General features: G+C 29.0%; 1 protein-coding gene across 2 annotated transcripts; it reads left to right on the top strand.

Annotated features, from left to right (window-relative positions):
• The first annotated feature begins 8922 nt into the window (after positions 1–8922).
• LOC118044518 (probable protein phosphatase 2C 49) lies at positions 8923–11592 on the top strand. 2 transcript variants are annotated; one of them, XM_073407277.1, is made up of 5 exons: positions 8923–9110; positions 9201–9237; positions 9738–9938; positions 10031–10266; positions 10762–11592. In XM_073407277.1, the coding sequence occupies exons 1-5, from the start codon at positions 9079–9081 to the stop codon at positions 11312–11314; spliced, it is 1059 nt and encodes a 352-aa protein (XP_073263378.1). In that variant the 5' UTR covers positions 8923–9078; the 3' UTR covers positions 11315–11592. The 2 variants fall into 2 exon arrangements, with proteins under 2 accessions (XP_073263378.1, XP_034908731.1); XM_035052840.2 differs by having other exon boundaries at positions 8923–9237.
• Positions 11593–13105: the final 1513 nt, after the last annotated feature.

Raw genomic sequence — 13105 nt, 5'->3', positions numbered from 1 at the left:
TATTTTATTTTTTTTAAAAAAATAACTATAAGTTATATCACATGATTTGGCTTTATATTTAAAAATGATTTAATTGAGAAATAATAAGAGTGTAGATGAATCATAATTTATTTTTTGTATTAAAATGAATTTTTAAATAACTCCAAGGACCATGAAATGGATTTATCCGTTATCAAAGATATTTTTTTGTATTTTGCGTTCAATAAAAGTACACAATATTCATCTTAAATAAAAATTTATAATCCAATCTCTTATTTTATAAAAAATATGAATACTAACAGATATATTATATAAAACTTTCATTCAAGATTTTCTTGTTGATTGCAGGAAAAGATTCGTAATGTAATCATATTTAAATAATTATAAGTAGAGTTTAAACATGACTTTGAGTGTCTTTGGTATTATGTTTCAAAAGTGTTTTTAAAAATAATTAATTTTATTTTTATTTTAAATTAATTTTGTTTTATTTTTGTAGATTATTTTGATATGCTGATATCAAAAATAAATTTTTTTAAAAAAATATTATTTTAATATATTTTAAAATAAAAATCACTTTAGAAAATAATAATTATTACACTCTCAAACACATCCCACAGCTATTATACGGTGGGACTCCAAGAGCAAAAACCCACGCCCAGCACTAGTTATTAGGCTGGATCCATACTGGGCTTTATCAAGGTCAAGAGCTGTTAGCATAATTAAAGCCCAACGCCATACACTAACTTAGATCAAGGGCTGCCGTGGAGGTTTCCTTTCCCGTCAGAAACAAACTTGTGGGAGTCTCTTCGCGTCAGATAGCAAACAATTGAAAATTGAAGAGACCATGGCTCAGAGAATGGTCCCCTTAAAGATGAGGAGTAGAATGGTTGATTGACTTTGGGGTTTGTTCTTGCCTTCACCACATACTTCATCAGAAATTCATCATGAAGTACATTATGTCTATCGTTCATCCATAAATCCTGCCGATGAACGTTTGTAACAAACGAGAACGCGGCGACAATGGTGGTGATCGCTCGGTCCTGCTGGTGGAGATGGAGGTGATGGCGTTGGAGCCTCCACTCTCTCCTACTTTTTTTTCTTCTTTTATTTATTTATTTATTAAAGTAATTTTATTTGAAATTTATTTTTTTAGAATTTAAATGAAATTTATTTAGCACAGTCAATTTAGTTAGCTTTAAAGATGGGGTGCAAATAGAGCCCACTTTACTCAGAGCAAGAAGCTTATAAAATTGTGATAATAATTCATCTCCGAGTCCGAGTAGGGTCAATTTTTTAATGCAAAAATATTTAGATGATAATAACATCTTTAAAAAAATTAAAAAAATTGTAATTTAGATTATTAGTTTTTTAATTTAGATTATTAATGTTGTTAGTTAAATAAACTGAATTAATATAATAATGTAATTGTGAAATAAAAAAACAATGACAACGATCAACAAAGAAAAAAAGTGTTTGTTAATATCATTAGAAGACATTCAATCAATATTTTAAAAGAATTTTAAGGATTTTATTTTATGACAAAGTAAAAATCAAATGGTAATGAAATAACTTTATATAAAAAAAAAAAGTAATTGAAACTCAAGCTCCAACAAAAACAAACATTAAATGATGAATTAAAAAAACAAATTAAAAGGACAAAAAAATTATCTCGAATTAATATGTTAAAAAGACATCCATCTTATGAGGGCAAGATAACCATATATATATATATATAAACAGAAATTAACTCCTAGATAAACAAAATAATTAAAAGTAAAAAAAAAAACTTAAATCTACTCGAGTTAACTCAACTAATTTGTAATCTAGAATATAAAATCAAAATAACATTACATAATAGAAAGTAGCAAAGCTCACGAAGTTAAATGTCCAAAAATATAATATTAAACAATAAAATGAAAAACAAACATAAAAAAATTTAAAATCAAACTAGATTAATCTTTAAAACTCATGTTTCAAGTCAAGAAACAAAATTGCCCCCATAAAACTGTAAAAATTACAATGCAAAATTCACAATTATCTAATTTTTTTTTTATAAAAAATAGTAATAACAAAAAAAAAAAAACATTTGCCTCTGTCTTGTGCTTCATTAACTTGTGTTATGAAGGCAAAATTATTATTATACTGTGGCAATTCAAAGTACAATTAGTCTGTCTCTCCAATGAATCACTCAGCACACTTAATAGCTTTTACGTAATGATGCATTACTTTATCTATATGATTTTTTTCAATGATTCAATTTATAAATGAAATGATAGACTAAATTCAATAGACAATTTAATATGTATAGTTTTTTATTTATTGCATAATAAATTAAGACTAGACCATACATGATTTCCTTTAATTTCGCATCAAGTCTAAATTAATTCATTCACTAAAAAGTTGTTATGAAACCGGTTTGAATTTTCATTCTTTTCTCAACTACTCATTATGTTAGGTCTCATCTATTAATTAGTAAAACGAGACATGTTAATAATTAATAAAACTCAAAATTCTCCAGCAAAATCCTTGTAGCAATCATTTTACACACTTTAATGATTAATAATTAACAAAATTCTAGTGTTTAGAAACGCAGTTATATCCGTATTTTTTTTAAAAATTAATTTTTTTATATGTTTTGGATCATTTGATATACTGATCTTAAGAATAATATTTTAAAAAATAAAAAAAAAAATATTATTTTGATTTAAACATGAAAAACACTTTGAAAAACCACCGCAACTATTATCCTAAAATGATTATAAATTTACCATCCATTGTTACAATGCAATTACTTTTGTGCTTTAAAAAAAAATAATGAGAGGCCTATGAGTTGGGATAGTTTGATTTTTTTTTTCATGATTTTTTAGTTATTAATTACTTGTCCAAAGATATATATGAATTTTTAATTTTTAATGAACAATAAAATAACTTCATTGTTGTCCATATCAAACTTTTTTAAACTGAAGGTACTTAAATCTTTTTCAAAAACAATACAATGAAAAGACAAATTAATCATTGAAATAAAAAAAAACTTAAACCATGCAAGTAGGTTTTTTTTTTTCACTAAGGTTTTTTTGTTATTCCATAATAATTAAGGGTAATTTGATGTTTTACGTTAATTAATTAATATAAAAATTTAAAAAGTTGTTATTGAATTTTTTTTTTCTGATTTTATCTTCATCGTTTTTGGTGCTTCTAGTCTATCAAATTAAGTCATAAATTTTAAAAATGAATGCAAGTCAATATTTATTTTTTTACTTATTTCTTGTTCTGATTTCATTAATTGACATTATTTATTAAAAAACCATTTGGTTTTGTTGTTTTCTTTGATTTTTTTATCAGGTTATTCTGATCTCATGACTTTGACCATGATTTTTATGGATTAACCTAGGTTAGCTCATTTTTTAATATCTAGATTATATATTTACCACACTATCTTTGTGATGTCCTAAACTTTTAAATGCAATTCTCAGCTTTCAAATTGTCATGTGCGTAACAAATATGGATTTTATTTAATATAAGGTAGCCTCAAGGTTACTATTTTTTACTTTCATCATCACATAATAAAGATATACAGTACTAAATCCAAGATAATAAATTTACAACATCTTCTTAAGTTCATGATTTCCATAACAAGTATTTATCTTTTCTTTTTATTAGTTTTGTAATTTATACATCATTGTTGGCTTAATAGATACACAATAATTTATTGTATAATTTTAAATGATTTTTAAAAACTTTTCCCCAAAATAAATTAATCTTTAAAGGTTTGTGCATGATCTTAAAGATACCTTTTATATATATATATATATATATATATATTCCATTGACCCATTTATAGTCATAACACATATTAATCATTCACAATTATTACATTGGCCGTCTAGACATTGTAAAATTCTCTCTTCCATTTTAGATATTTCTCCTGTCTAAAGCCATTATTGTGACCGAATCAAATTCAATTTAATTAAATTCCCATTGCTGTAGTTTATTTCTATTTCACGTATTTAACTCCTTGCGGTCAATTGTTTTTTAAATACATTACACTTCATTGGTGCGGTGCATTTACATCGCATAAAATTAAATTCCTCCCATTAAATAACATTTCCCTTGATATCATTTTTCCCCACCCCGTAAGCATATATTTCACTTGACATTTATTTTAATAATAGCCCTCATCTAATCAATTGACATTTATTAAATTCCTCCCATGAAGTAACATTTCTCTTGAAATATATATATATATATATATATATATATATATATAAAATTGTGAATAACCATGTCAACAATGATCATAAAATTATAGAATAAAATACAAATCTTAAATAGACTATAAAAATTAAAGATATTTAGCCTGCCATGTAACAAAACTAAGGGACTAAGGTTATGGTATTGATTACTTGGTTGTGTAACAAGACTGTTTTTATGGATATGATATATGGTCGAATATTAGCCAAGACTGTTTTTATGGATATGATACTGTTTTTATGGATATGATATATGGTGGAATATTTAGATGAAAACTAAGTAATCAATACCATAACCTTAGTCCCTTAGTTTTGTTACATGGCAAGCTAAATATCTTTATTGTTTATAGTCTATTTAAGATTTGTATTTTATTCTATAATGTTATTATCACTGTTGACATGCTTATTCACAATTATATATATATTGCTATTGTGGACAAACATAATTAAATACTGATTTTTACCGAATCACGCGCGCGCGCATATTCATCGTTGCAAATGATTATTATTCATATATAAAGTGTTGTCTTTGTGGCTAATTTTACATTATACACAATTTTCTGCCTCATAAGCATGCATTATTATGATGACAAGCAATTATACAAAACACAAATAAATAAACATTAAAAATCTAACCATTACTAAAAGTATTTTGAATAAATAAAAAGTCAAGAGATAGGCAAACCTCTTATCTAAAGCTCCAGCTATACAAATTCCTAATTAAGGAGTCGTGTCTTGCTGTAGACACTTCTCTTACAACTCCAAACAATAACCATAAATGTTTATTTAATCATATTCATTCAACTATTTATTTTATACAGTAGTCAATTTCAGCCCAACACATAAGCACAGCCGACACCTAATTTAATACTTATACAAATTGCAACTATCAATTTGTTATTAAATATTCATAATTTACTTTTCATGCCATCAAAATTAATTTAAAACTTTTAAATTATTATTCAATTATTATTCTTTATTATCACATCTATAATTATTTCAATAAGCACTTCCAAACTCTTCATCTCGAAAATCAAAACCAACCATTTTAACATTACATCATTATTTTAAATAAAAGAACATCATTCATACCTCAAATTGATGCACATTCCATCCATGTTACATGAGAAACTTGGCCCTGCGTCTGCCGTTCTTCTTCCTGTTTGTTTTGATTTGCGCATGTCCCTCCTACCACTCCTTCCATTAAGTCTTTTCAACTTTCAAATTTGTCTTTTGCTCTTACAGTGCGTTTTTTTTTTATCTGTTGTGGAAAGATGTCATGGAAAGAGATCAAGGTAGTCTGCGGTGCTGTTTTAATTAGAGTTTTTTTTTTTAAAATAAATTTGTTTTAAATTATTATTTTTTTTGGGATGTTTTTGGATTAATTTGATGTGTTGATATTAAAAATAAAATTTTTAAAATAAAAAATATATTATTTTAATATATTTTCAAGAAAAAAACACTTTAAAAACAACTATTATATCAAAAAAAACCAATTCAACCCAAAAATATAAACTTCTAGATGAGATTTCAAAACATGATTTATATTATTTTTTGACACATTTTTTTAAATTAAAGTTGTTTAGACTCGAAATTTGAACAAATCCACACTATATATTTTATTTTTATTTTTATCAAATAAATATGAATGATAAAATTCAGACTTGTAATTGCATAAGTCATCAAGATTTAAATATTATGTTAAAAAATTAATTCAACTTGAAAACTTAAATAATTTCTAAATAAAATTTTTAAATATAATTTATATTATTCTTTATCAAATTATCACTTTCTTAAACACTCTCTAAAGATTAAAGATAATCATAATGTTGAAGATAGCGTAATTAAAGATTAAAAATTCTCCCTGCACGATTTACCCTTAAACTAATCAAAGCATGCTGCGGTAATTAGTCAACTGTTTCTTTCTCACCTAACGAGCATCTCAAATTTTTATACACATCTCTTAAGATGATACTATTATCACGCCTCCTTTGGCCACTGATCAGCATCTCTGTCGTTTTTACCAAACATCGGGCTAACGTGAAGCGATCAATATCCAGTGAGAAATCAGTGGATGCTTACTAATCTGGATTGATTCAGAGACGACCTAATCAATGCATGATCTGGTGAATACTGATATCCCAATTGCAATTATTCGAGCATGATTTGACGAGAATGGGTTCCTTTTTTCACGTTTTCACATGAATGCTACACATGGCAAGTAAATTATTGCATTAGCATTGTTTCTCAGGAGAAAAAATTAAATATAATTTATGATGGATGATGGCCACCATGTCTGACATGGAAAGCTTTCTGGGTAAAGAAGGCCAGGTCGCAGACAAAACAAAGCCCTAAAAGATTGTTGATTAATAAAGAACGAAAGTAGCTTTCTCCTTATCAATGGTGGAAACCCTAATCAGGCGGAAAACAACCACAAACATGTTGTCGCTATCGTGGTTTTTGCCCAGGATGTTCACGAGTGAAATTTTGAAAAAAAAAAAAAACTTGTTGATCTTTGCCTTGACAGGGGTGACCTACCTTCTGATATGACTCCTGAGATATTTTCTATCACTCGATGCAAGTCCGAGGCAGAGATGGAATCTGCAGTTCATATATCAGACACCTGGCATCAAGAGGTCAATTTAGCTGACCAATCAAGAGAGTTTAGAAGTGGTTTGGCTAGTTGGATCAATAAGCACACTTACGTCAACCTTTTTTTTTCTACCATGGTAAGCTGTGGGCTGTGCTGTATGGAGTGGGATCGAACACCTAGGTGTTTTTGGAGGGCAGACAAAGCTACATGTATGAGCGCCATACTGCGTGCAAAACACTGTAGGTGAAATAAAATAAAATTATTTCAAATAAAATAAATAATACAATCAAGATAAATAATCCCCTATTAAACTACTTATGAAATTAAATATTTAATTAAAAATCCCATTAAATAACAATTTTTTTTTTATGTTGATGAATGTACATGGTATGATACAAATTGAAACCTTGATGATAATGTTTCAATGATAATTATCGATCGTGGCACCAGCTGCAATGCCCCACACAACTTTCTCCATTTCAACCATGAAAATGAAAGGAGCTTCTTACCCGGAAGCCATTTGCCTTTGTTTTCAGGGAAAGGAAAGCAGACAAATAAGAACTTCTTTTTATGAAAAAAAAGAAAAAAGGTTCCCTCGGGCCAGCATTAGAAAAGTAGAAAAACAAAATTCTAGTTTTGATTTTAAATTAACTCGGATTAATATAACATTTGAACTTGAAAGAAAAAAAAAATATTGTTTTTATAATAATATTTCACTAATCTGATTAGATCAAGCCTCAAGTCAGTGGTTCCAGATTGATCTGTTGAACTAACTCTTATAATTATCCTATTGTTTTCTTGATATTACTGTTATTTTTCACATCTTCATAGAAATTCACCCACTATGAATATGATTTCAAGTTAATTTTTTTACATTAAATGAGAAGAGAAGACGTGAATGTTATAAAGTGTTTTTTGGTGTATAATTATTTTAATGAAAAATGAGAGGATGGTGTCTGCATTTAATAAAAGAAAATAAAAAAAAAATATAAACTTATCAATAAATAAATATTTATTAATGCTAATTAAAAACTAAAATGAAAAGCAAATATTTCTTACAAAAAAAGAAGCTAGATATAGATATAAATATTTTACATCGGTTATTTTTTATTTTTAAACTTTTTTAATTTATATTAGAGGTTAATTTTGATTGATTTTTATTTTTATAAATGTATTATTTAAATACAATTTATCTATATAAAATAAAAAATTCTAAAAGCATGAATTATAATAATGTCTTGAAGTATTATGAGATTACAAAATAATTTAAAATATTAATTATTATTATTATTAAAAATTAAATTTAAAAATAAAAAATAATGTATTAATTAAAATTAAAATTAATAATAATAATAAAAAGAGCTTCCATTGAGCCAGCATTAGAAAAGTAGAAGAAAAATTATTTAGGCAAGTCACATGACGTTTAGCAATCCCAGAAGAGTCCAGATGCATCTTAGCCGTCCAGAATTATCTTGTGGATCCCTATTCCTGTCAACGGCGACGAAACTGTTGCCGCGTGTCCCCTCGCCGCGCGAAAGCGTCTACCACTGTCATTTCAGGGACGCCCGCGTCTAAATTTTACCCTTAATCTTATATGTTTGATATTTTAAGTGAAATAAAATTGTTTTTTACACTGAATCTTATATATAATTATATTTTAAATCTTGATTTTATAAAAATTAAAACAAGCTATTTTTTATTTATAAACCAAATATATATTTTTTAAAATTATAATTAAAATATTTTTTACAATCTATTTTTTAACCTAACCGTAAAAATCACCTCAGTGTCAAACAAACAGTCAGAAAAACTTCTTTTCCCCAGTGACCGCTCAGCACGCTACACCCCCCTCCCCCCATAGAAGGACGATACAGTCATGCAATGACACGCGTCAACATAATAACAGTCACGTGTTAATGGAGCTACTCGATTAGCGTGTGAAAACAAACGGTCTCTTAAGATCCCATGGTTTAAAAACGCACACGTGTCCAATTACCGAACTTAAGTGACCTGTAGCCACCGGTCATCGCTCTCTTAAAAATAAAGAAATCCTGAATCAGTTATGCATATATATATGCCTATTGCTGAAGCCAGTTAACTTAGTTTCAAAATTTGACCACTCAGAAAATAAAAAATTAAAATCATTATTACCAGCGAAAGAGAAGAGAAGAGAAGAGAAAGGGATTTGAAGTTGGAATCTTTGGAAAAGAGAAAATTGATTGATTTTATTATCTTAATTTTTTCGGTGAATGAAATATGGTAGTTGAATCAGAGGCAGTAAGCGTGCCGGTGTTGGATGTTCAATGTTTTGCTCATGAGATTGAAGATGTTGTTACTGTTTCTTCCTCCCCTAGAAGGTTAAGTCAAGTTCGCGTCTCCGATTTGATCTCCGCCGAGTTATCCGCCTCCCAATTGGTCAGTTTTCTTCATCATCCTTTTCTCTTTTGCTAGGGTTTGCTTTGTTTGAGAATCTTGAATATTTACTAGTTAAAATTGAGTATTTTCTACTGGTTGTGTGTTGAATTACTGTTTTTTTTAATATTCATAATGGGTTGTTTAGTCTTGTTTGTAGTCCAGCTGAATCTGAATGAATTTTTCTGCCTTTTTTAAATTTATTTGTAGGGTACAGAAAAATTAATAGAAATATTATAGTTCACTTCTGGGTGTTTCCAATGAATTGCTTTGTTCCTGCTACTATTCTTTAGTATGCTATATAGCAATTTTAATTATGAATTTGATGGTGTGATCTGTAAGAAATTTTTTGTTCAATAATGATTGAAAGAATAATTTTAATTATGCATTTGATGGCGAGAACTGTAAAAATAGATTTTATCAATGATGATTGAAAGATTTTTAGATTTTGAGTAGTTGTACTGTAGGTGAAAAACTTAATGGAAAATTAACTCCTTTTTCAGGATATTACATGTTCAGAAAAAGTTTCAGATGTGGAAACTATTGAGTCCGCCATCCTGGAGTTTGTTCCTAGTATTCGTTCTGGTAGCTTTGCTGACATTGGGCATCGAAGATACATGGAAGATGAGCATATACGCATAGATGATCTATCCGCTGAATTGGGCTCGGTCTTTAAGTTTCCAAAGCCCAGTGCTTTCTATGGGGTAATTGTTGATCAAACCCATGGTTGTTGAATATTTATTTATTTGATAGGTTGAAGGAATTCATAACTGACTGAGATTGAGTTTATTTGCAGGTTTTTGATGGTCATGAAGGACCGGAAGCAGCAGCTTATATGAGAAGAAATGCAATGAGAATCTTTTTTGAAGATGTAAATTTCCCTCAAACATCTGAAGTTGACAATATATTCTTGAAGGAGCTTGAGAACTCCCTCCGGAAAGCATTTCACCAGGCTGATCTGGCTTTGGAAAATGACTGCAGTGTGAGCAGTTTTTCAGGGACAACTGCACTTACTGCTTTTGTATTTGGAAGGTATATCTGTGCTCTTGAACATGATAATATAACCATGTGTATGTGAATGCTTTGTTTTACCTCGCCGGAGTTATGTTTTTAGGTATATTTGTGGATGTGATGTTGGTCAATCACCACTCAGTTTATCTATTATAAATGTTTTATGAAATCCACTATTCTATATCAATCTTCACATCTAGTCTATGATGTTATGCTAACTATGGTTTGTCTTGTTTTTGTCCTCGCACATGATGTTTTGCCTGAACCTGCAAACGTTTGAGTTTACTTCTGATGTCCAATGCGCTGCCTCCATGTTACATGTTACCATTAATTGCTAAGATGGCTCAATACCAGCCTTCCTGCATCATCTCTTAAGTGCATTACTCTAGTTGACTTCGAAAAAATAGAAACTTCTAAGTGCCTTTTTTTTTGTGCTCCACGTTGATAGTTTTTCAGTATTTCCTGGAAATGATTTTTCCCCGTCACAAGCATCCTGATCATGCTTCCATATTCCAGGCTATTAATGGTTGCTAATGTTGGTGATTGCCGAGCAGTTCTATGTCGTAAAGGAAAGGCAATCGACATGTCCCAAGACCATAGGCCTACTTATCCATCAGAGCGAAGGCGGGTTGAAGAATTGGGTGGGTATGTTGATAAAGATGGATTACTTAATCATGACCTGTCAGTTTCCCGAGCCCTTGGTGACTGGTACCTGAAACACTCTTGGGGTTCTCCTTCACCTCTCATTTCTGAGCCAGAATTCCAGCACCTTGTTCTAACAGAGGAAGATGAATTTCTCATAATTGGTTGTGATGGGATTTGGGATTCCATTTCAAGTCAGGATGCGGTCAGCCTTGTCCGCCGTGGGCTGCGGCGGCATGATGACCCTGAGAAGTGTGCTAAGGACCTTGTCATGGAAGCCTTGGATTGTAAAGTAATTGACAATCTCACTGCACTTATTGTGTGCTTCTCTTCACCACTTGCACCTAAACAGAAACAAGGGTGTAGCCTCTCTGCAGAGGCGTTGTGTAGCTTGAGGAACCATTTGGAACGCAGTGCCAACCGCTGAATGTTACAGAATAATTTTCAAATTTCTCTTGCTGATTAAACAAACTGTTTTTGGACTCTTCAGTTTCATGATAGAAAAAGCAGCTTGCAGTTTTGCAGATGATGGTTTTCAAACAGCAAGCATTGAGTATGGGTTGATGTAAATACTGGGGGGTGGATGCTGGTGGTGTAGAGATCGATGGATGGATTGGTTTTGGCCTAGCTGCCAAATCTGATATATTCCATTTTTAATCTTGATATGTATCTGTACAGTTCGAATAAAATTTTCTTATTATGGTCTATTCTTTCTCCTTTTCAGCTACTATATGTGCTCTGCATTCCTGTGAGACCTGTTTAAACATGTACTGAATGCATGGATTCAAAAATTGTTTTGTATTTTAGGCCATTTTGTTTCTGGAAAGTAGTTTATGGGAAATTATTTGCTATATTTTTATGTGTTTTTTTGCTATTAAAAAAGTTGGTCAACGAAAAACACTTTCTAGTCAATGAAAAACACTTTTAAGTCAAAGCAAAATTTGGTTTGGTTTTTCAGGAAAATATTTTTCCTTTTAGCTGTGTTTGTTTTTCAGAAAGTGGTTTTTGGAAAATCACTTTCCAAACTTTCTTGTGTTTGTTTGCCATTAGAAAAGTTGATCAACGAAAAACAATTTCCAGTAAAAGGAAAATTTAGTTTGGTTTTTAGGAAAGTGTTTTCCACCTGAAGTTGAAAAAAATTTAGAAATGTCATTATTTGCTGATTATATCAAATTTGATTCTCAAACTTTTAATTGATATATATATATATATATATATATATATATATATTTTGTTTTGAATATTTATTTTTCAATTTCATCTCTTAAAATTTTATTTTTATATTAACTTTAGTCCTTATTTTTATAATTGCTATTTGCTTTTTTCTTATTATTTTTTTTATTGAAATTTTTTATCTATCAAATTTGATCCTCATTATTTTGATTGTTACTTATTTTATTTGAAATAATTTATCAAATGTTGATTATTATTATTTTAATTTCTTTATCTTTTATTTTTTAATTTTTTAGATTTGATCTCTGTTAGTTTGATTATTATTTATTTTATTTGAAATAATTTATGAAATTATATTTTTTTTTCAATTTCATTATCATTCAACTTTTTAATTTATAAGATTTATTCCTTATTATTTTAATAAACTTAAGAAAAATAAAATATTAATAAGTTATTTTTTAACTTATTTTTCATGACATAACCAAATACTGGAAAATATTTTCCAACTTATTTTTTATTATACTATCAAATATCAAAAAATATTTTCTCAGAATTTACTTTTTCCGGAATTTATTTTTCAAAAAAAAAATTACTTTCCAACAAATAAACAGCAGTTAGAATAAAACATTAATTTCATGTTTCACTTTTACGAACCCATGATTCATGAAGTGGCTAGCATACTCAATTCAACTTGCTTTGTAATTTTAATATGCCGACCTACCCACCAAGGAGCATCATCCTGTTTGCTAGTTTTTTATATGTTGATATAAAAATACTTTAAAATACAATTATCAAATATAAGGGTGCTTTCAAAGAAAGACGTACACAGTAAAGCGAGTTAAAACTTAAAAAGGCTGATTTCATCCGTGGGATCTCAAACGACTCCTTCAGCGATAAGACTTGAGAGAGTATTCAGATCCTTCAGCGATAAGACTTGAGAATACTCAGATGTTTAACATAACCTGACTCGAAACTCTCAAACAGGGAATCAGAATGACTTTGCTCTCTTTTTTTTCCTCGTTTGAGCGAGAAACACTGCAGATCA

This window comes from Populus alba, chromosome 2 (genome assembly GCF_005239225.2).
Source record: "Populus alba chromosome 2, ASM523922v2, whole genome shotgun sequence".
NCBI lineage: Eukaryota > Viridiplantae > Streptophyta > Magnoliopsida > Malpighiales > Salicaceae > Populus > Populus alba.
Note: the sequence above shows the minus strand (reverse complement) of the source record. Positions and strands in the feature narration are given on the sequence as shown.

Bases quoted from the DNA above. Each gene is read 5' to 3' on its own strand.
- LOC118044518 (XM_035052840.2), top strand. From the start codon at position 9,079: ATGGTAGTTGAATCAGAGGCAGTAAGCGTGCCGGTGTTGGATGTTCAA. The intron at 9,238-9,737 runs GTCAGTTTTCTT...CTCCTTTTTCAG, and splicing joins AGTTATCCGCCTCCCAATTG to GATATTACATGTTCAGAAAA. The intron at 9,939-10,030 runs GTAATTGTTGAT...GTTTATTTGCAG, and splicing joins AGCCCAGTGCTTTCTATGGG to GTTTTTGATGGTCATGAAGG.